This window comes from Telmatherina bonti, assembly GCF_933228915.1.
Source record: "Telmatherina bonti genome assembly, chromosome: 18".
Classification (NCBI taxonomy): Eukaryota; Metazoa; Chordata; class Actinopteri; order Atheriniformes; family Telmatherinidae; genus Telmatherina; species Telmatherina bonti.
Window position 1 is genome coordinate 20,869,856 of NC_136616.1, and position 24,370 is coordinate 20,894,225.

General features: G+C 41.2%; 1 protein-coding gene across 1 annotated transcript in view; it reads right to left on the reverse strand.

The window, feature by feature from the left end:
- The window catches only part of LOC306769218 (active breakpoint cluster region-related protein), a gene marked incomplete at both ends in the record, with an annotated part of 24,394 nt that extends 1,784 nt beyond the window's left edge, over positions 1 to 22,610 (reverse strand). The window contains 19 exons of the mRNA XM_079257784.1: positions 171 to 305; positions 4,274 to 4,413; positions 4,642 to 4,805; positions 7,478 to 7,579; positions 7,676 to 7,773; positions 7,859 to 7,933; positions 8,130 to 8,225; positions 9,181 to 9,256; positions 9,353 to 9,461; positions 9,554 to 9,715; positions 11,923 to 12,044; positions 12,133 to 12,270; positions 12,349 to 12,401; positions 12,476 to 12,530; positions 12,620 to 12,727; positions 14,066 to 14,299; positions 15,876 to 15,980; positions 21,231 to 21,340; positions 22,541 to 22,610. Of these exons, the coding sequence (XP_079113910.1) occupies positions 171 to 305; positions 4,274 to 4,413; positions 4,642 to 4,805; positions 7,478 to 7,579; positions 7,676 to 7,773; positions 7,859 to 7,933; positions 8,130 to 8,225; positions 9,181 to 9,256; positions 9,353 to 9,461; positions 9,554 to 9,715; positions 11,923 to 12,044; positions 12,133 to 12,270; positions 12,349 to 12,401; positions 12,476 to 12,530; positions 12,620 to 12,727; positions 14,066 to 14,299; positions 15,876 to 15,980; positions 21,231 to 21,340; positions 22,541 to 22,610 (2,152 nt within the window). The remainder of the gene's footprint in view (positions 1 to 170; positions 306 to 4,273; positions 4,414 to 4,641; positions 4,806 to 7,477; positions 7,580 to 7,675; positions 7,774 to 7,858; positions 7,934 to 8,129; positions 8,226 to 9,180; positions 9,257 to 9,352; positions 9,462 to 9,553; positions 9,716 to 11,922; positions 12,045 to 12,132; positions 12,271 to 12,348; positions 12,402 to 12,475; positions 12,531 to 12,619; positions 12,728 to 14,065; positions 14,300 to 15,875; positions 15,981 to 21,230; positions 21,341 to 22,540) is intronic.
- Between the last annotated feature and the right edge of the window lie 1,760 nt (positions 22,611 to 24,370).

The window sequence follows — 24,370 nt, forward strand, 5'->3', positions numbered from 1 at the left end:
AACCCCAGTTCAAGAAATATTTTGATCCTTTATTCAATTAAACGCTGATAAAGCAATGTAAACTTACACCCTGCCTTATGAGAAAAAAAGGGTCAGGGTTTTAGAATCCCCACTTCAGGAGTCAGTAAAGTAGGCGTAAAATTCGTCACGTGCAGGGTGTTGTGTCTTACCCAGAGCTCTTGCCAGACTCTGAAACAGCTCAGTGGGTATGAGAGGCTCAGGCAGCTCTCTGAAGTAAAGTTTGAGAACACCAGAGACGACGTTGACTTCTGCATTTCTCAGTCTGGCTACCGCTTCCCGTAGGTCTGAGTAGAACCAACAGAAGATGATTATAATCAGAATTACCCTATCTCCTTTTTCACATGACTACATCTAACACACATTTTAAAAAAACTACAGTGGGGCTCCAAAGTTTGGGCACCCCTGGTAAAAATTTATTTTAACGTGCCAAAAAGAAGCTAACAAAACATGGAACATCTCCAAAAGGCGTCAAATTACAGATTAGACATTCTTATAACATGTCAAAAGAAGTTTGATCTTATTTCCATCATTTTAACTTTTAAAATAACAGAAAACAAAAAAATGGCCTCTGCAAAAGTTTGGGCACCCTGCATAGTTAGTTCCTTCTATTCCCCTGTTTGGCAAGTATGACAGCTTGTAAACACTTTTCATGGCCAGCCAATAGTCTTTCTAATCTTGTTTGAGGTATCTTCACCCATTCTTTCTTGCAAAAGTCTTCCAGATCTTTGAGATTTCTGGGCCATCTGTGACGCACTGCTCTTTTAAGGTATATCCATAGACTTTCAATTATGTTGAGGTCAGGAGATTGTGAAGGCCATGGCAAAACCTTCAGTTCATGCCTCTTGATGTAATCCACCCTGGATTTTGAGGTGTTTTTAGGATCATTATCCATTTGTAGATGCCATCCTCTCTTTAACTGCAGCTTTTTCACAGATGGCATTAGGTTAGCATCCAAAATTTGCTCAAATCCCATTGAATCAATTTTTTCTTCTACTCGTGACATGTTCCCTGTGCCACTGGCTGCAATACAACCCCAAAGCATGATTGATCCACCCCCATGCTTAACAGGATAGAGGTTCTTTTCATTAAATTGTGTGCCCTTTCTTCTCCAAATGTACCTGTGCTCATTCCGGCCAAAAAGTTCAATTTTAACCTCATCAATCCACAGAACTTGTTTCCAAAATGCATCAGGCTTGACTATATGTTCCTTTTCAACTTCAAATGCAGATTTTTGTGGTAAGGACGTAAAAGAAGTTTCCTTCTGATGACTCTTCCATGAAGGCCATATTTGTACCTCTTTATAGTGGAATGGTGTACCATGACTCCAGTATCAGCCAGATCTTCCTGGAGGGATTGTGCAGTCAAACTTGGGTTTTGACTTGCTTTTCTTACAATCCTGCGAGATGTTCTGTCTGATATTTTTCTTGGTATTCCAGATTTTGCTTTAACTTCCACTGTACCCAGTGACTGCCATTTCTTGATTACATTCGGAACAGAGGATATTAGCATCTGAAAACACTTTGCTACTTTCTTACACCCTTCTCCTGCTTTGTGAGCATCAACTATTTTCAGTTTCAGTGTTCTTGACAACTGCTTAGAGGAACCCATGGTGCCGATTGTTGAGGCAAGGTCAGATGAGTCTGAGCATTTACAACCTTTGAGATTGACATCACCTGGTCTTTCCAGACACGAACTGTAAACAATCCAGGACACTGTCAGGTTTCAGTTGTCAAATTGTGGGCGTACAAGGTACTAACTCTGCAGGGTGCCCAAACTTTTACAGATGCCATCTTTTGTTTTCTGTTGTTTTGAAGGTTTAAATGATGGAAATAAGATGTAACTTTTTTGACATGTTATAAGAATATCTAAACTGTACTTTGATGCCTTTTCGAGATTTCCCATCTTTTTAAAGCTCCTTATTTGCACATTAAAATAAATTTTTACCAGGGGTGCCCAAACTTTGGAGCCCCACTGTATGTGAGCAAAAAGTGTCTGAGTGGATTAACCAGCAGATAAAAGACTTTCTTACAGCCATATACATGGTTTCCTTTGCAAAACATGCTTCATTTTGAGTTTCACAGTATATACATAAATAACATAAAATAGAATTTTTTTAAATTCTCCGGTCTTTGCTAAATCTTAAAGTTAGGTAAAAAAAAAAAAAAAATCATTGAAGATGAGGCTGTAAAGGTGTTTCCAAACAATTTGTAGCTCATCTTTTCAAAATTGCTATTTGACAATTTTCCCAGGAGTGGACTTTCCTCTAAAGTCTGACAATGCTCAATGCTCAGAGAAACTGTAAAAAAACAAGAGTTAGACTTCAGGAATCAGTGTGATAAATGTTAAAGTTACATCATCATAAGAAAGAGACGTTCCCCTCTCAAAAGAAAAAAAAACACTCCACAGAACAGCTTTAATAGACTTCTTAAACAATGTTCTTTGAACACGACCAAAGTGGGGAAATCTGTCAAAAGGTAGATCATCATGATTGATGTAATAAACATTTATCAAACCTCAACCACAGTGGTGAAGGTGCAGTAAATTTGGGCTAAGTTGCCAACAAGTGACCTGAAAGCTTTCCAACCATGGAGTTACCATTCATTTTTCTGTACACCAAAGTATTCTCAAAATTGCATGTGAGGCCACTAAAATCTACCTGGGTCATGCAGCATAATAATCATCAAACGTAAAACTGAAGAAGAAAATAATTAAAATGCTGTTATGACCCAGTAAAAGTTCAGACCTAAAGGTGATTTAAGTCATGCTGATATAAGCTTTTTTACAATGTCATGATTCATGAGATGTTTTTCACACCCTGATTTTACATCATAGGTGTCAAACTCTGGCCAGCAGGCCAATTTTGGCCTACAGCATAATTATATTTAGCCCAACTACTAGAGCTGGCACGCTGGTATTATACAGCACATGTACTGCTAATATTACAAACATCCGAATCCTCTGGTGGTGGTTTGGTGCGTCGGTCAGGACAGGACCTTCTCCTCGGTTTGTGGTAGTCATAGCAAAATAAGTCATGGCAAAATAAGCCCAATGAGGAAGTGTTTACAAAGATGTGATGAAAGTTTGCCAGCTTGTGCGCCCAAGTATTTTTTGATTAGAACGTTAGCGGAAACACCGCAGCTGAATGCACACGGGATTTTGCCACCAATTGATAAGCTTCATTGTCATATCTGGAAATATTTTTTTCAATTAATAATAATGTTGAGTTTGTCCAATTTTAAATTTTGACCCACTGTATATTTAAGTTTGACACCCCTGATCTACATTCTGACTTTTTTTTTTTTTTTTTTTTTTTTTAATAAAGAAAATAAAATAAAAACTGATATTTCATGACCTGTGTTACAGCTGCCCCCAATTGCCCATCAACCCATTTTCATTCAGCCTGGAAACCATCTGGCCTCCCTTTGGCTTGGATTGGATCCTCCACATCATCTGGTCTCGTTGGCATCTCTGAGTGGCTGACCCCTGCTCCAATGAGGATTCAACACCTCTCCAATCAGGATAAAAGAGCGCCAAGTTCTTCATTCAGTGGCAGCTGTGTGGTGGCTACAGCTTGCCCTCTCTGAGACTGGTTTATTTTGGTGGTTGGTTTTGAAGAGCCTTTAAGGCCTAGTCTGTAGTTTTGTTGGCTTTTGTGTCGCCTTGGATCTTTGCTGTTTGTTTTGATTGTTTAATGGCCTGGGTTAAAGGTGCTTGATTGTGTTTGTGTAAAATTACTCTGTTCTATATTTTGGTTGCCCTGCCCTTCCAATTGGGCCTGTATTGATTTCTTTTTATTTTTCGGTGGGACAGTAAAGTTGCCCAATACACTTTTTGTTCTGGCACATTTGTTTTATGTTGCGGCTCTTACCCCTAGACCGCTGGGTCGTAACAACCTGTTGTTCATCTTTGGTTACATTTTCTAAATTTTAAGGTTTCATAAGAACCTGATGAAATAAAACAGGCTGTCCTTTTCTTTTCATAAGACTGTGGGAAATTTCCAACTTCCTTCATATAAGCTGTAATATTTTTAGAAACCAGCACAAAGGAAACTAAAATGTGATGGAAATCAGACATTTTTTTAGCCAAGCTGCTACCATAGATGGCAGTGTTCACTTTGGTTTTTGGGAGTTGATGTCGATGATTGCTTCCTGGTACATGAATCCACATCAGTATTCCCCCTCCTCTGTAAAACAGCGGTGTCTCTTACGGTGCAACAAAAGAAGCCGGTGTGTTTTTCTGTGTGCTTTCTTACTGCTGTTGAACGCAGCTTTGAGCATGCTTATCTCGCTTGCAGTCCCTGAGATCCTGTAGATTCCCACCTCATCCAAGCCTCTCCTCTCCACCTCCTCCACGCAGCACCGGACCACATGGGGAACCAGCACTCCCTCCTGTCTGACAGAGCGTTCAGAAGCATGTCATGTTTTTTTCATTTCAGCCTTTCCACTCTTGCCACTTCTGCTTCGCCTGCTGTCCCACAAAAGAAGCAGCGTCTTAAACTATGTGCACAAAAAAGCACAGAAAGGAAATAAAACTCTGTTGCTTTCAGTTTCAAGATGTCGAGACACGCTTTGACGAGGTCGGCTGGCGTTATTTTCACTTCACTGTCAGGCAGGGACTTACTGTGCTACTGTTTCAATGGAGACACAGAAGACGGGCAGCCGTTGACCTGTGGAGCTCGGTGGCTCGAGCGGGTGGGGGCAGTACTTCAAGGAGAGTGTCACCTCCACCTGGCCGAGCTGCAGCGTCTGGCGTCTCCATCGCTTACTCAGGGTTTTAGACTCAAGCTGATGAAATTAAAGTACATAAGAATCAAGTTAACAGCAGGAAAAAGCCTGGTTGTTGTTTGTTTCTCTGTGACACTTTGCTTTTCTTCAACTTAAACATGGTCCACTTGGCAGCAGGAGATGATTTCTTCCCGTGATATTCTCCATCATTTTGCCTCCAAACGTTCCTTTTCTCTTTGCACCCATGAAATTTAGTTCCAGCTTCATCTTTCCCATCAAATTCTGTGATTTTCTTCTGATACCTCTATCATGACATTTGTGTTGGTGAAGCTGTACAGTGGCATGACATTACCCCACCAGGATTTAATAAAGCATCCCAATGGGAAACTTTTTTTAATTTAATTTTCAAGCAATCACTCAGTACTCTCAGAAAATCATCTTCATTTGCCAGACTTAAACCTAACCTTCTCCACCTTCTCCTTAACTGTAAAAACTAATAAAAACATGGTTATATCTGTTAGAAACACAGTTACCATTGTTATAATTTACATTGGTGTTTAAAGTATTTAACCCTCTAAAGCCTGACTCTGAAAAAATGGTATGAAAAGTCCCATTTTTTTTAATATGAGGTCCTTTTTTGGCTCTTTAACAAATGTTACAAAGAATTAACCATTTTAAAGCAGGATATTTATTATTGCATTACCATGTGATATGTTTAAATGATGATAGTGTAATGTTCTGCTTCCTGCAATCTATTAGGGGCCAGAAAACAAGTATCAGATTGTGTTTAATGGGATTTAGAACAAAGTTTTTACCATAAAGTGATGCAAAAGAACTCAGAAACTATGAGTTAAAATATGATATATTTGGCTTTATGGGTATAAGTGAAGGTAGACAGGTGTAGTAGTGAATGTTCACCTAGTGGGCGAAAAACAGTTTTTGAGACCAGATGCTGCTGCAGAGGTTTCTATATATTATCTGTATTGGACAATAGCTGTGTTGTTTTTGGTAAGTATGGAAAATAAAGTGGCTTCCACTCCAATGAACCGCAGCATGCAGGCTCTTATTAACACAGAGGTCAAGGATGTGTTGAGCTCCTACCATGGTCAACTGTCTCAGTGGCTTTAAGCGCTGGCTTATGGCAACACAAGGCAGTGCTAGAAAAAAAGCAAGTGTTATACCAGACTTTTTGCCAATGCTTCAAAAGGTGTTAATGTAACCAAAATGAAGTGAAAACCTTCTAAACCAGACAAGCAAACCCAGATAAAAGGGTTTGAGGTCAAACAACTCCTGCCTGCACTGTAGTTAGTCAATGAGACTCAATAGACATGCAGTACAAGCACTAACGTTTCATATTTCTGCATTGTTTAAGCGGTTTTTTTGTATGTTTTGTGTATTAATACAGTTAATCTCTCAATAAAGTTGCTCTTGTTAAAATATTGTTTCTGTTCCTTTTGTCAGACAGTTTAACTGTTTAGAAAAATAGTCTGAAAAGCAGCACATTGAGACTATTTATCTTGGACATATTTAATGTTATTCTGCTCGGTTTTATAATCACAACGTCATATTAAGAAACTCTCTATTCAAGTCATTTAAAGAAAATATTTGTGCCATGAATTCATGCATAGTCACATGCACAATGATCGACAGAAAAAGTCTTGAACATCAAGCACATCATACTCTGGTAACTCAATTACCCTCCTTTGCATGTATTACGACGGGACAGTTGTTCAACTAGACTGCTCAAATGGTCATGAACTCCTAATAACCGAATGAAAATCAGCGACCCAGCTGCAGGTTTTAGATGCTTCTGACTGAACCAGTCACATCAACAAAAAGTTTTACCAATCAATATTTGCCAGCGGTTCTCAACCTTTTTGCAACACAGTGCCCCTTATAAAATATTTTTTCAGTCAAGTACCTCCCAACCACTGCAACGTATTTTTGGTGAAGAAAAAACATGAAATACAGGACTTTGTCATTTATTAAACTTTAACCGTGCAAAATCTCTACTACACTTCAACCATTGTTTGCGTTGTCAAGGCAACAGTGACTGACCGGATATGATTTGGCTCATAACGGATGGGGTTCAATTCCTGTTGGAATGTGGGATTTTGGGAGGAATGAAATAGCGTAAATCTAAATGTATATTCAGCTTATAAATGTACACTTACATTTATTGAAATATATTCTATATTTAAATAATATTATATTTGTATTATTTTGTTTAAGGATGTTTTAAAGAAAAAATAAAAAGATATGTTTTCAAGTAAATTTCATGTACCCCCTGGAATGCCTTGAAGCACCCCCAGAGGTACACGTCCCCCATTTGAGAAACAGTGACATATGCCACTGTGCTTCACCTGCTCCACATAGCCTGTCATTTAAGGGCTTAATATTTATGATGCGTGTGTTTGATGCACTGTTGCAGTTTAACAGTTAATATATGTTTGCACCTTAAGTAGAAATAAGTTTACATCACACACACATCCTCATTGAGATAAAACTGGGTGCCGGATCCAAAGGTAAGTAATGACAAAAATAGAATAAGACAAGAGGTAGCTCCTGATATGTTTTAATAACAACAGCATGTGACGTTTCGGGCCACAGTCCTTCTTCAGACCTCCAGTCAGTCTGAGGAAGGACTGTGGGCTGAAACCTCACTCTCAGATAAAATCATTTCGGGATCTACCGCTAGTGTGCGGGACCTATATTTCTACATATGTTTGTACCTTCACAGTAGTTTTCCCCAAAACTGTATCTTCCTCTGCATCTGACTGACTCACACACAGGACCTTCATGCTCTGTGCACCATCCACCTGGAAGGACAGCTCCTGCTCCAAATAAGAAAAAGATCATTAAAGTTGACAGACTTTCTTAAGCTTCACAAAGTCAAATGTGATGGTTTCAGTTTGGAGACACACACGCACCTGGTCCCAGTGTGGGTTGAAGCTGCAGACTGAAGAGTGAGTCTGGGTCTGTTTTTCATAAAACTCATAGCCATCCACTTCCACACAAACATATACACCTGAGAGAGAATAAATCACAGCTGTAGATGACCTGATATGTTCACATTTCTCTGTGTGCAATGTAACATAAAAATGAATGCATACAGGCTGGTTGCTGTAGGCCGGACGCTGAATGGATCACCACACTCAAAGTCCCACATAGCGACTCCACTTCTCCTCCTGGCAAGAGACAGAGACAAACATACTGGATATAACCAGGCTGAATAAAAGAGTCAGACTAACTCAGGACAAAGATGGTGAAAAGAAAAGAATGCGCTGAAATTGGTGATGGTGATGCAACATGAAAGCCCAAGTTGGGAGTGTGTTGTATTTCAGACAGAAGATAAGGAAAGACAGACTGTGACAGTTGTTTTACCAGCACAGGAGCTGTGAAGAGGTGGCTGCTGGGTCATTCTCAGTTTCACACATGAACTGGTGAGCGTGAGCAAGTCTGGAGGAACAGTTTCAATGTCTGGAACAACAGCACAAGTCAGATTCCGGTACGTGACACAATAAGAGTTATGTGGGAAAAAAGATAAACTCATGACTGCAAGGTTTTATTTTGGGACTGTAACTTATCTAAAGATCGGTCTAAAGGGAACAAATAAGTCTGAAATATCGAGAAGCAACATCTGGATGACACTTTAAGCAGTCGTTCAGACGACTTCATGTGTTACGCTCGCACCAGGCTCTGCTACAGAAACACACACTCCTCCAAATCCTCGCTGTCAATCATCTGAATACTAATCGTCCACCTACAACATGTGAAGCACCTGACCTTTTCAGCACCAGCTCCACATCCACCTTGTTCATGGACAGATGGACTTCCCTTCCTCTGACACACCTGGCTTTCCCTCTGGAGTTTTTCATCTTAAATACCTCATTTAATAAGATCGTTGCCAGCTATCAAATTCAGAATTAAAGTGCTGCTAACTCCACTCTTTCTCTGTGAGTTTCTTCGTGACAACATGACTGTGAAAGCTGTTTGTATAATACCAGGAAAAACTGTGCAAAGATGCAACAACTGAAAGCACCACTGAGGCACGTCCTCCAGTGTTTTTTTTTGTTTGTTTTGCAAATCGGGCTGCTGAGGAAAGAAAACCAAAAGCATAGTCGCTTTGACCTCCTACAAAGCAAGACTAGAGTACATAAATGTTATGAACTGTTGCTAAGACTGACAGTCAGCTGACTGAAGTGGACTGGCTGAAACAAAAAACAACACTAAAGTATCGTCCCTCTTCTCAGAGTATGGTTTTCCAGACAGCTGCACAGAATTAGCATTCTCTTATTTAGTTTGACTAATTTCAGGTGTTTATGGCAATGCACATACATTTCATATGTAACACTGACTCAGTAGATTAATCTGTGCACCAGGCAGCCAAAACTAAAATCAAAACCAAATAATAATTATATAAAGTCCCACTCACTGACTCTGGTGAGTTTATGGATGGCTTCTCTCCATTCTTCCAGTTCATACAATGAGGAGAAGAGGAGATTGCGACTCTACAGTGAGAAATACAGATTGTGTTAGAAACTCAGTCTTTAATTAGTCAAGACTTAAACTGGACACAAAATATAATATACATGTGTGTTTGTGACCTTGCCACTGGGACTGTGCAGCTCCAGTCTGTAAATAGGAGAATGTATGAGCAGCATTAGCTCCATTTGTTCCAGTTTCTTCCTGCTGCGCGAGACCAAAGCCAGACCTCTGGAACCCTTCTTCATACAGAAACATTTTATGTTTCACTCATGTGTTAAAACTTCTGGTTTTCGTGTTCTCTCTGCATCTCTTCAATACACACCGAATGCTGTTGTAGCTGCTGTCGAAGGAGGTGCATCTTTGTTCTTATGGTGTGTAAGCGGACGTTTGATGTGTCAGGCAATCGTTCTTGCTCTGCAACCCAACGAAGTCTGAGACCTGCCAGAGGCACATACCAGCAGAACCTGTACTGATCCTGCTTCCTGCAACAAAGACATACATACAATTACACATTCATATATATGGATATTATGTATATGATGTAGGCTATCTGTATATGTATATGTATATTTATATGTATATGTGTATTTATATGCATATGTATATGTATCTTTACATGTACATGTAAGCTTCTACAAAACTCTAAACCCACCACCTGTGCACTTGATCCGGTCCCTACGATATCCTGCAGAGCATTTCTCCTACATTCAAAGCTGCAGTGATTCATATTATCAACTCATCTCTTGAATCTGGGGTCTTTCCCTCTGTCTTCAAGCAAGATCGGGTCACCCCGCTGCTGAAGAAACCCACACTCGACCCAGCTCAGGTTGAAAACTACCGGCTGGTCTCACTGGTGCCTTTCTTATCTAAACTAATAAAGCGTGTTGTCTTCAGCCAAATCTCGCAATTCCTCCATGATGAAAACCTTTTTGAACCAAATCAGTCTGGCTTTAGGCAAGGCCATTCCACTGAAACTGCTCTCCTGTCTGTTACCGATTCCCTCCGGCTTGCCAGATCCACTGGTTAATCCTCAGTCCTGGTCCTGCTGGACCTGTCTGCTGCTTTTGACACAGTGAACCATCAGATTCTCCTCTCCATCAAATTCTTCTCTGAGCTCGGCATCTCTGGATCTGTCCTCTCCTGGTTCTCGTCCTACCTCTCAGGAAGATCCTTCAGAGTATCCTGGCGAGGAGAAGTGTCCAGCTCACATGGTTGAAAACAGGGGTGCCTCAAGGGTCGGTGCTCGGCCCTCTTCTCTTCTCACTATACACCTCCTCACTTGGTGCAGTCATAAGTTCTCACAGTTTCTCCTATCACTGTTATGCTGATGACACTCAGCTTTTCCTCTCCTTTCCTCCGGATGACACAACCGTCTCAAAGAGTATCAGCTTGCCTTGCTGATATCTCGGCATAGATGAAGGCTTGCCACCTTCAGCTCAATCTGTCCAAGACAGAGCTCATTGTCTGTCCAGCCAATCCTTCCTTACATCCGCAATTAAGTGTGAAGCTTGACTCTGTCACACTTGTTCCTACGCCTGCTGCCCGGAATCTTGGTGTCATGGTGGATGACCAGTTGACCTTTAAGGTCCATGTTGCCTCGCGGTTGCCTGTACCTGTTGATATGCTCTCTACAACAGCAAGAGAATCAGACCGTACCTGACAGAACACACAACTCAGCTGTTGGTTCAGGCTCTGGTCATCTCGCGCATCGATTACTGAAATTCCCTACTGGCAGGTCTGCCTGCATGCTCTGTTAAACTTCTGCAGATGATCCAGAATGCCGCAACGCATCTGGTTTTCAACCAACCCAAACGAGCTCATGTCACTCCACTGCTAAGCGCTCTTCACTGGCTTCCGGTCGCAGCATGCATCAAATTCAAAGCTTTGCTTCTGGCTTACAAAACAATAACTCAAACAGCTCCTGTCTGCCTTCACTCCCTAATCCAGGCCTACACTCCCTCTCGACAGCTACGTTCCACCAGTGAAAGACGCCTTGTGTTACCACCACAACATGGGACTAAATCACTAGCTAGACTCTTTTCTTCTGTTGTCCCACGATGGTGGAATGATCTCCCAAACTCTGCCCGCTCTGCAGAGTCCCTGTCTACTTTTAAGAGCAAGCTGAAGACTCAGCTCTTCAAGGAGCACTTCAACGCTTAGTATAGCTGTATTTATTGGAAAGTGAGAACTTAGCCCAGTTCTTTGCAACAAACTTTATGGTATTAATTCTTTGTATCGTAACATAGGTGATATTGTGTAGTGGGAAGGGAGAAAACAAAAAAAAAGCCTGTAGCACTTCATGCAAGTATCTGCATCCAAGTTGACAGTCCACTAGCACCTTCCTACAATGTCCTCTACTGTTTGATTTCGTGCTTGTGTTGTTCTCACTCATATGTAAGTTGCTTTGGATAAAAGCGTCTGCTAAATGACTGTAGAATAGAATAGAATAAAATAGAATGTACATGTACACGTATATGTATGTGTATATGTATATGTATATGTTTATGTATTTAATTAGACACTTTATATGTCAAGAAAGGCACATTTAAGATCATCTTACTTTATGTGGCTTTTGTAAAACTTCAGAACAAAGCAGATGCAAATTAAATACACAGACAACTGACTTTTTTACTATCACAAATATTTGATTGCATCTTCCACAACCTAGTTGTTTTCTCGCCACACTCACCCTCTGGTTGCATGTTTGTATCTTGTGCACAGCAGGAGGTCGGTGTACAGGAAGAGATGACGCAGACTGCGTTCATCATCACTCGCATTCACCACAAAGCCATCACGCATCAGCTGGCGTCTCTGAATACACATATGCACAAGTTTTTATAAATCTCCACCTGCATATTATCAATTAATTCATGTGGAGTTTGTAAAACCTGACGCTCACCATCCCATGACTAAGTGTGACCTCCCGTTTGCAATGTAAACTCTCGTTGACGCCTGACAGGAAGCTGCGAGATAGTCTCAGAACCTCATTTAGGGCTGCGTAATCCTTGTGCTCCTCTGGTGTTGTCTTTAGGAGATCCTAGCAGACACAAAGATGTTGCCAAGTCACACACAAATACAGTCAATCAATCAATGAAAGTATTCAGGGTTTTCTCACACGCAGCACTAATGTGGTCTTGGTTACTCTCTCCAAAGGTTTGTACAGTAGAGCTGTGAAGAGAAAAGCAGCTGTGAGGCACTGACAGCTGGAAATGTAGACAGAAACGCACATCTACAATATGTACCTTCAAATGTGTATGTGATCCGAGTTTTGTCTGCACCGTTGTTAGACATCATGCTCTAGAAAAACAGCAGATCATGTGACACTGAAGCAGCTTTTTGCATTTGTCCTGATGTTGTATTGGATGGAAATACTGAATTTTTGGTACCTCTGCAAGAGTTCGAAAGCGAGGATCAGATTGCGTGCACTTCCTCACAACTTCAACAGCTTTCTCGTAGTTCTCAATAAAACCTCCATAAAGGCAGATGTGGTTTACCTACAAAATGCAAATAGTTGGCCCAGACTTTTAACTCTGTGTACACACACCAACTTCCCATACACAATAATCATATGCAGCATGAAAACAGAGAGAACATGCTACTTTATTGTATTGTACTTTGCTCATACATTCTGCAACCTGTCTGTGTTGTCAAATAAAAAGCTGCTTTGAATCAGTATTTATTATAATATTATAACCAGTATTATATTATATAGTATTATAGCATTTAGTTGTATTTTTATTCAGTCCAAAACTGCTTTTTAAGATACTAACTTTGACTAATTTTTGTGTCTGACATTGAGAAGAGTAAAAACATGTCAGAAAGGTTTTATCTGAATTTCAATTCATCATTTTGTTCAAGGAGCCTTCAGCCTTGAACTCTCTGAATGGTGGAGGGCTTCTCTTTGCCCTGACAGCTGCCCAAACGCCACATAGAAACCCCTTCAGCAGCAATGGCCTGAAACAATCACTTCACATGTGAAGTTATCAGTCTTTAAGTCTCTTTTAGTGCTTCAACCAGCAGCTACAACCATTGCTTGGGATCATTGTGATGCAACACAGCTAAAAACACAGAAACTGAATGCTCTTGTTTTGTTTCTATTGCTCTTTTGGCAAATTTATGCTGTTCATCTGCCCATCTCTCTGTCATCCCCCCACCAGCCACCCACCCATTTGTCTTCAGAGCCGCCTTAATTCTTCGTGGTAGAGAATCAATGAGGCCTAAGAAATGTTCCTCAAATATTTTTGGTCCATATTGACATGATAACATCAACCAGTTGCAACAGATTTGTTGGCTAAACATCTATAAAGAGAATCTCCCATTCCACCATATCCCAGAGGTTCGCTCTAAAAAAATAATACACTGGCTCAAATGAAAAAGAAAATAGAGGTAACAATGTGCATGCACGTTTTTAAGTACACCATAGATAGTAGGAAAAATGTTGCCTCAGTTTTAGCTCCAATACTCATATGGAGAGTGCCACAAAGAACATCTCCAACTGGTTTTGTAATCATGAAAACATGTTCACTGTACTCCAGTGGGTTTCGCAGTCACCAGATCCAATAGCCTACTTAGACCACCCAATATGGCACCATGGTGCATTCAAAGCCATTGACTTCCCCTTTCTGAGGCACAGTTTGAACTTCAACAGGTCCTGACAACGTGTACACGTGTAAACGCATTGAGTTGCTGCCATGTAACCAGCTGTTTGTGTTAAGCACTTGAAAAAGTGAGACTCATGAAGTAGCTGGTAACTGTATATTGTGTATATTATTACTCCGTCTAAATATGCAGAGATACTGATATTCAAAACTGAAACACAATGACAAACTTACCATTTTCAGAAATATATCTCCAACTTCCAGCTCACAGGTTTTATATCTCATTCCCATTTCTTCATCAGAACTGAACTCTGTCTGAGAGTGAGCGCTTAGACGTTCCTTCAGGTCTGAGTAGAAACTTTGGTGAGCATCTCTGATCTCAGGCACCTGGTAGAAAACAGTCTGGATCTGTGGACCGGACAGCACTGGCTGAGAAGTTCCAGCGGAGGCACGTAGAGCCTTCATGGGCTATAAGAAAGCAATTTAAAAGTGAAATAATTCATAAGTTAGAGTTGTGCTGAAGGCCAGACATGCATGATGGTGTTGAGAAGTTAAAAATTAAAAAAAAGAGAATAGGTGTGGTACTGAAACAAATGTGTGATCACAAGTAAACAGTTTATATATAGAGATATACATTGAGTCAGCTATGCTCATATCTGTGGCAACACTATAACAAAAGCAATACAGAGCACGATAACATGAAAAAAACCACACACACACACACACACACACACACACACACACACTAACACACACATAATGCTTAACTACAACAGCAAACATAGCAACTTTACTTGACCATAACAAATACAATTATTTTTATTTCATTTTTCTAGTTCTGTGTTTTTTTTTTTAAATGAGTCAAGGTTTTAGAAAAGGGGAACAGGGATTGGTTGTTTATGTTAATCACAGAGAGAAAAGAAGAAGAAATTGACCATAAAAAAAAAAGAAACACCCATTATTGCTCCATCATTTCCTGCTATCAAAAGGAAATATTAAGTCAGTTTTTAGAAAAATAAACATGAGTATCCTTTAGTGAAACCAACACATTCACAGTGCTTTGAGAAAGTTTTTAGTTTTAAAAAAATATCTAGAAAAACTGAACATCTCATGTCGTGTCATTCAAACCATCATGTGAAAACGGAAAGTGTCGCCCGACTGCAAATAGGGAATCCACGAGAAGCTGATTTAAAAAAAATGCAAAAAAGAGCAAAATCTTTGAAAATGTGTATATCTTCACCTTTTTAAAACAGCAGCCTTGTCTGATGCGGATAGCAGTAACTAGCAGCAGGTTTAACTGGACATAAATTAGCTGCTTAGTTTGTTTTACACATACCATATAGTTAGTGCTCGTTCTATGTTTAAAGTCAAAGTTTAAATGAAGACCACGCCATGTTATGTGCTAGCCAGCATGAACTAGAGTACTGCAGACACTTTCATACATTTTAAAAATTGATTAAACAAAACTTCTTTTTCTTCTAAAACTGGCAGGTTGTTCTGGTCTTTATTGGTACCAGTTGACAAGAGTCAAGTGTTTTTCCAGAGTTTAGTATTTGTTTCAACAACTGTGCACATTAACTCTGAGTTCAAACCTTATTAAACGCATCTACCCTTTTAAAGATGGAAACAAAACAGATAAAATATGAAGAGTAAGCCAGTGACTAATCATTGTACAACTGGAACAAATAAACAAGCATAGAGTTTAAAACTAAGACAGAACAGGAAATGACTTGGTATGTAAAAAAAATAAAAAATACAAAGAAACTGTGAAAGAAAACTGACAAAAACAAGTCAGCGCTATAAATGTGACAACAGATGAAGTAAAATAAAGAGAAGTTAAACAGTGAAGAGAAGAACAGAGTGTTGCTTAAGAAGATCGATTTAGGTCTCAGAATATCACATTTTGATTTATCAGACTAATTTCTGATACTGAATAAGAGTAGTTGGAGGTTGTTGGGGTTTTTTTTTTTTTTTAAGAATAAAGGATCTATAAAATTAGCTAAATTAGAATTTTTGTTCATGCTTTTGTGTGTGTTCAAGTTACCATCAGCAAGGTGTCCAGCTCTCTGAGATAAACCTCCTCAATCTCAAGGACACCTTTCAGGACCACAAGCCTTTTCTCCAACATTTCCTCTGGGCTGCATGAAGTCTGGAAAACAAACATTTTTCTGAATGACGATGCATCAGAAAATGCATCGTGTATCAGTGATTCCCCCTCCCTGAGCTGTCACCTTATCGTGGTGGAGGGGTTTGTGCGTCCCGAAGATCCTAGCAGCTATGTTGTCGGGGGCTTTATGCCCCTGGTAGGGTCCCCCATGGCAAACAGGTGTCTAGGGGAGGGACCAGACCAAGCACGGCTCATCAACCCCTATGACGACGACAAACTTGGGCATGAATGTTCCCTTGCATTCAAGGGGGGTCCCGGTAACCCTTGCGGGTTACCGGGACCCCCCTCTGGAGCCAGGCCTGGAGGTGGGGTACGAGAGCGAGCGTCTGGTGGCCGGGCCTTCGCCCATGGGCCCCGGTCGGGCTCAGCCCGAAAGGGTTACATGGGCCCCACCTCCCGTGGGCTCACCATCTGCGGGAGCTGTAGGGGTCGAGTGCAATGTGAGCTGGGCGGCAGCAAGGGGCGGGGACCCTGGCGGTCCGATCCCCAGCTGCAGAAGCTGGCTCTAGGGACGTGGAATGTCACCTCTCTGGTGGGGAAGGAGCCTGAGCTTGTGCGCGAGGTTGAGCGCTTCCGGGCTAGATATAGTTGGACTCACCTCGACGCATGGCTTGGGCTCTGGAACCAGTACCCTTGAAAGGGGCTGGACTTTCTTCCACTCTGGAGTTGCTCATGGTGAGAGGCGCCGAGCAGGTGTGGGCATTCTCGTCAGCCCCCAGCTTGGTGCCTGCACGTTGGGGTTTACCCCAGTGGATGAATGGGTAGTTTTCCTCCGCCTTCGGGTGAGGGGACGGGTCCTGACTGTTGTCTGTGCTTATGCGCCGAACAGCAGTTCAGAGTACCCACTCTTTCTGGAGTCCTTGGAGGGAGTGCTGGAGGGTGCTCCTTCTGGGGACTCCGTAGTTCTGCTGGGGGACTTCAATGCTCACGTGGGCAATGACAGTGATACCTGGAGAGGAGTGATTGGGAGGCATGGTCCCCCCCCTCTGAACCCAAATGGTGTTTTGTTATTGGACTTCTGTGCTCGTCATGGATTGTCCATAACGAACACCATGTTCCAACATAAGAGTGTTCATATGTACACCTGGCATCAGGATTCCCTGGGCCGCAGTTCGATGATCGATTTTGTAGTCGTATCGTCAGACCTGTGGCCACATGCCTTGGACACTCGGGTGAAGAGGGGGGCGGAGCTGTCAACTGATCACCACCTGGTGGTGAGTTGGCTCAGATGGCGGGGGAGGAAGCCGGTCAGATCTGGCAGACCCAAACGTCTTGTGAGGGTCTGCTGGGAATGTCTGGCTGAGTCCCCTGTCAGAGCGAGCTTCAACTCCCACCTTCAATAGAGCTTCAACCATGTCCCAAGTGAGGCGGGGGACATTGAGTCCGAATGGGCTGTGTTCCGTGCCTCTATTGCTGTGGCCGCAAGGTCGTTGGTGCCTGTCGTGGCGGCAATCCCAGGACTCGTTGGTGGACACCAGCAGTGAGGGATGCCGTCAAGTTGAAGAAGGAGTCCTATCGGGCCTTCTTGGCCTGTGGGACTCCAGAGGCAGCTGATGGGTACCAACAGGCTAAGCGGCATTCGGCTACGGCTGTCGCCAAGGCAAAAACTCGGGCATGAGAGGAGTTCGGCGAGGCCATGGAGAAAGACTTCCGGACGGCTTCGAGGCGATTCTGGTCCACCATCCGGCAGCTCAAGAGGGGGAAGCAGTGCTCCATCGACACTGTGTACAGCGGAGATGGGGAGCTGCTGACCTCAACTCAGGACATTGTGGGTCGGTGGAAGGAATATTTCAAAGACCTCCTCAATCCTACCGACACGTCTTCCGATGAGGAAGCAGAGCTGGGGGACTCAGGGGTGGACTCTCCTATCTCTGGGGCTGAAGTCGCTGAGGTGGTCAAAAAGCTCCTTGGCGGCAAGGCCCCGGGGGTGGACGAGATCCGCCCAGAGTTCCTTAAGGCTCTGGATGCTGTGGGGCTGTCCTGGCTGACACGCCTCTGCAGCACTGCGTGGACAACGGGGGCAGTGCCGCTGGATTAGCAGACTGGGGTGGTGGTCCCCCTTTTTAAGAAGGGGGACCGGAGGGTGTGTTCCAATTACAGGGGAATCACACTCCTCAGCCTCCCTGGTAAGGTCTATTCAGGGGTCCTGGAGAGGAGGGTCCGCCAGATAGTCGAATCTCGGATTGAGGAGGAGCATTGTGGTTTTCATCCTGGCCGCGGAACAGTGGACCAGCTCTATACCCTCTTTGGGGTCCTGGAGGGGGCATGGGATTTTGCCCAACCAGTCTACATGTCTTTGTGGACCTGGAGAAGGCGTTCGACCATGTCCCCCGGGGGTTCCTGTGGGGGGTACTCCGGGAGTATGGGGTACCGGACCCCCTTGTACGAGCTGTCCGGTCCCTGTACGACAGGTGTCAGAGCTTGGTCCGCATTGCCGGTAGTAAGTCGGATTCGTTTCCGGTGAGGGTTGGACTCCGCCAAGGCTGCCCTTTATCACCGATTCTTATATGGACAGAATTTCTAGGCGCAGCCGAGGTGTTGAGGGGATGCGGCTAGGTGGCCTCAGGATTGGGTCCCTGCTTTTTGCAGATGACGTGGTCCTGTTGGCTTCATCTGGTCGTGATCTCCAGAAAAAAACTTTTATAGACCAAGTTCCTTCTAAACAACCCTTTCATCCATTGAACTTGCAAGTCCTTCGTTGATGCAGTTCTTATGTAATCAGACACTTAGTTTCCAAAAGCCTACCTGCATGTTTTGACAGTGGCAAACCAAGTGTCTGATAACATAGGAACTAAATCAGCTATTAATATATATGACACTATAAACTTTATCGGATTATTGCAAATCTGTGTATAATACCTGTCTCGGTCTCATTTGAGGATATCAGATTTGCTTCCAAAATTTGCTGTTTGGCGGTGTACTGCTGTCTCTTTAAAGATCTTCACTTTAAGGATGTTCCACAGCTCAGTAGGTTGGAGGTCAGGGGATTACGGCACAGCAGCCACAAATTCAGGAGTATTTTTGGCAGCAACGAGTGGTGTGTTGTCTTGAATGAAAATAATTTTACACTAAAGGCAGAGTCCTTCCTTTCATATTATGGCAGGAAATGATTTGATTAAAAACTGCAGAGGTGCCTTTGAGCTGATTAAGAGGTCAAAAGTCGGATCTGGGAATGATGTCATCGCCAAGTAAAGCATGTTCTTGTTTACAAAGTCAGAAATTATCAATATGGATGCCACCACTCCTTGTTTTGCTTGCTTTGTCTGTATTTTATTACATTTATTGAACATTAAATATATATTTGATGGCTAAATGAAAGAAATAAGGCTATTTTATTCAAACAATGACTCATAGGTTACAATTAGTTTATCATTTGTTGCAATGCATTTGTGTTTTAGTCACATTATAAGCTTCACTGGAAAAATAACAAAAAAAAGTTATTTATGCAGCCCAAGAAAGTCAGGTCAGTATTTTTTGTGTTTTCAGTTGTCAGAGAGCAAGAAAAACAGCTAACCACATTAGCCACTGTTTCTGTTGTTAGCAGAAAAACCGGCAAATGTCTCTTTATTTAGCATTTTAAACATGGACACAATTCACAAAATTAGTTTACAGGCAGATCTTGTAAAGGACTGTGATCTGATTTGCACACACATAAACAATCACCTTTTGATAAAAATGGATGTTTATTACTGGAATAACTTTGTGTTGATTTGTGAGCAGCTGTATTAATAGGTGAAGCCAGGATTGGTGCAATGAAAGGGTCTACCATCTCACTCCCCATCATTTAATACCAAAGCATCGCTCCAGCACCACCATGCTGATATCACAACCTTGTCGCAACATGGTGGCCATCTGCCAACCACCAAAACCTCCACCCATCCGGACTTTCCAGTCAAGCACGGCATTCATCCATGAATAAAGCTACTTGAAAATTAGTCTTCATGTGCTGCTGAGCTCACTGCACTGCGTGGCAGAAATCCAGCTTTATACACAATGCAAGCCTTCCAAGTTTCCTGCATCAAGAAGCTCTTTTCCATGAGCAGCTTTAAATACTCGCTTCCTGTTCATAAGTGGCTTTTTAACTCCTGCTCTACAATGCGTTCTTTTATGTGTCTTTATCAGAAGTAACCTATTGGCTTTTTGCCTCACACACATTTTTGAACAGTACCATGATCTCATATTGATTTTGGTGGCACATCCATTGTTTTCACTTCTTTCTGAAAGCGTTGCCTTGTTTTTTTCCCACACGACATGGAAACTGACTCGCCTAATACTGTGGAACAACTTCCTTAAGTACTTTTCCTTAAACTAAGCTTGTCTGTTTAAAAACTAATTATCAAACCTGTCTGAGATCGTTATCAGTGATCTGAACAGGAGAAACAACTGAAACAAAATCTTCCACAGAAAACGCTACAATCCCATTGTTGAAATCACTAAAACCTCACATGCAGATTAATGTGGAGTGGTATACATAGAGGAAAGTATGAACACTTTCTTATACCCAGTTCAAAACCACTCATACTGAACATTTCTGAACTGTATCTCATTGCGATTTGATCCAACTGGTTTTGTTTTGTCTTTTTGTTTGTTTGTTTGTTTGTTTTAATTTAAGCCGTTCTAGACTCATGATCACATAGAGATGTTTCAGTCCTCATGTGATACGATTAAATTTTCTCTTAGTTTGTTCTTATCTGTTTTCCTTGCTATGACTTTTGTGTGGTATGTGTGTGTGCATGCTCCTTTATGGTTTTGTGAGTTTCACAGTTATAAAGGGATGTGAAAAAAAAAAAACTTAAAAAAAAAACAGGAAGTAAAGTCTCATTTGTAAACATTTCTTGCTGTGTCTAAAATTGTGGTGAAAACACAGAGCGTTCCCTTCAGGGCAAGCGTGCTTTGTGTATGTTTATGGTGTCAAAGTTTAGTAGAGTTAGCATACTACCTCTTTACCACTTGAGTTTCCTTGAAAATTCATTCAAATACAAGAATACAAATGTATAAATAAAAACTTAAATAATTATCTTGGAAAGTATTAGGTGCAGCCAGTGATTGTTGCATTTCAATGATTTTTTAGTGCATCTTATATTTCCCCATTTAGCCTTGGATCCTTCTCAATTTACCTGCTGGAATCATAGAAACTTAGAGGACTGAAAGACTCAATGTGCACAAGAGAAAACAAGTAGAGTCTACTGAGTGATAGGACACATTTGTGATGTGGAAGAAAGGTGAACTCACTGGAGTGTCGGGGAAGTCTATGCTCTCAGTGTTAAGAGGCGAGAGGAAGGAGGACATTGCCTCCTCCTGGAAAACATCCTCCTCCAAAGCATCTGGTTCTTCTTCCACTGCTGGAAACATACAAATAAAAGTACAAACCTTCATGATGATTGTGCAAGTATGACTTACACGAGTTTTACAAAGATAACTGAGCATCTTTTTAACAAGCAGCATGTGTCCCCTTACCTGGAACATGATTTGACTTCAGATAAAACACCGCTTCTTGGTAGATATCCATACAGCAGCGATGAGTCTCTCCACAGCACAGGCAGACGACTGGAGGTGCAGCATGTGAATGAACTCAGCTGAAAACAGAGAACTTCCTCTTTCTGTTTAGGATTAACACAAAATTGGAAAATACTGCTTCCTGTCTGCATGAAACCTGGTGGAAGATTTTGAGAACTGGTACCTGACCAGTTATCTATTCTCTGGTATTGCAGCAAGCTTCCTGTAAGTTAATCTATTTCAACATATTTGCAGCAGTGTAAACGTTATTTACATGTTGCTATGCTGAATACAAGTTGGTATTTTGCCATTGCGTCTTCTCACTGTGTATAAAGTGCTAATAATTACTACTTTATAGTTGGAGATGTCACTTAAAAGGCAATACAGCAAAATAAAGGGAGCCAGCTTGTAGAAATCCAATTAATTGTAAGCTACAGTCTGAATTAAAGTTTATAACATTGTAACATTTAATTCCATAATGACTCCCTAAAGAAACAAATAACAGTATTAAAACAATCTGATATGTGATTTCTGAATTAAACAGAAAAAATTAGCTGTTTTTCCTGCTCTTGTGTTTTCATTCAACATCCCTGACACCATTTGTACAGAGCAAGGCTGCCCCCTGCAGGAAAGCAGCTGTCAGCGCACTTGAATAAAGCGCCTGAAGAACTTAACAAGTTCTTCTTTAGTTTTCAAGTTTACTATGATCGTCAAGCTCTGCTGCATCCTGCTTCAAATAGTCGTCCTTCATATGCTTCCTACTGATGTCTGTTATTAAAATAAACTCTGTTTCTACAGAATATTTAAAGACTGCCTGAAACACTAAATTTGCAATAGACATGAGCTACAATAGACAAGTAAACATCAGTAAATTAATTCATTTAGTCAGTTATTAATTCAGATTAATGAAGGATTATGATTCTGTCAGAGACAATACTCAAAAGGCTGATCTAAAGCAAAAAAGGAGCTTATTAAACAGAAAAAAGTTCAAAACAGAAGTCTTCTGTAGGAGTGGGCTCAAAACCACTGGAGACTTGGTATCTGACTGGCGAAGAGCAGATGGAGAACCTGGATAAAGTGAAGGACAGCAGCCATGCAGCCCAGCCATTCTGCCATCTCCGTGGATATATGGAGGAACCAGGATAGCTGCAAAAAGAGGAAAAGACAGCAGAGGACGCCAAAGAGGAAGGATAGCACTGCATTATGACATCGTAGTTGTTGATTGTTATACAACCTAGTAAACACTTAAGGGCATTTCTGGTTCAGGTCAAAACTGACCCAAACCACACCGAGAAGTCATAACATGAAGGATAAAACAATTAGAACAACAGTGGATGAATGCTTAACTTTCAATCACATAAATAGATTTTTTTCTGTATGTTTTATTCCAAATCCACAGCATATTTTCAGAATCCGATCCTCTCATGAAGTTGTATGTCCCTGTTAACAGTATTGTTTTCATAAACAGTGAGGAAATGAGTTGTATGTGATATATGCATCTGCTATATGTATGTGCATATATATATTTTTTTTATTGCTGCCCAGTTTAGTAACAAAAAGACTTGATAAAATACAAGTCAAACAGGAGAATACTTGAGGGCAGAAGTTTTGTTTCTCAATTTATGTTCTTGGATACATGAGTAAGAGCAAGAAAAAAAACATTTTCCTAAGTTTCACTGTGACCACTGCTCAGTTATATGCCTGGAAAGTGGATAGAAGTGTGTATATATTTTTTTCTAAGCAAAGTATATTAAAACTCATCTCCTAAACGAAATTAAATACAAGCTACAAGAGTTAAAGATCAAATATTTGACATTCATATTTGGCAAACATGGTGAGCTATAGGATTAATAGCTTCATAGCTTTGTGTTCTCTATGGACACAAAACAACTAAGATAATTCTTACTTTTACTGATAGATTAATTTTGTTTTGTCAGTAAGCGTAGTCTTCCCATATTACATTTATCATGTAAATGTAAAAAGTAAAGGAATCTGAGTTTAGGTGAATATTTCTCCCCTTCAGCAAAACTAGCTGGTCTCACCTGATTGGTATCTGTATAAAAAACTGTAAGGACTGTGCTTCTGTGGAATGAGCAACGCAGATAAACATGTACGGAGAGGCCAAAAATAACAGCACCTCCTCTTCCTCCACTTCCACAAAGTAAAAAAAATAAGAACATCAAACACATTGTAGGCATGTAACATTCACTGCTGAAATGAGACGCTTATCGCAAACAGGATGATCTGTGTTCCCGTGCACAGAAACAAGGAGTTACTATTTCACAATTTATTCATTTTCACAATCTTCCATGCAAGTATGTCACACTCTTGAACTTGCAGGAGAAGTGGGATGCAGACAGTGAATAGCTCAAGTGTGGAAAGTCCAGTTAGTCATTGTCACTGCAGATACCCAGTGCAGAATAAGATAAAGTTGGAACTGGAACAGGAGTAGAAGCAAAAAAAAAAAAAAAACATTTTTAAATTAACTACGTTGTAAAACAAAATGTGAAAGAGTAAACTTTACACACGCTTTTTAATACTCTGTGTGAACAGAAATGAAGTTGAATAAATTAAAAACCCCTTTGCAGCAGGTAATGATTGAAGAAATGCATGTTCTTTTAAGTTTCATACATATAATTAGTGTTCATAGATTCAGTTGGACTGCGGTTTTACACACGCCCACAAACACACTTCCTGTTACAGCTCCTTCAGGCTTCAGATTCCTTTACTCAGTTTTCTCAAAGATTCACTTTCCTGAGAAGTGAAACTTATGTGGCAAGGGAGAAAGGAATTTGAAGTCCACTGAGTTCAAGGCCATCTGGCTTTGTTAACAAAACAATACAAGTGCAGCCAGATGGGGGAGACTTCAAGTGTTT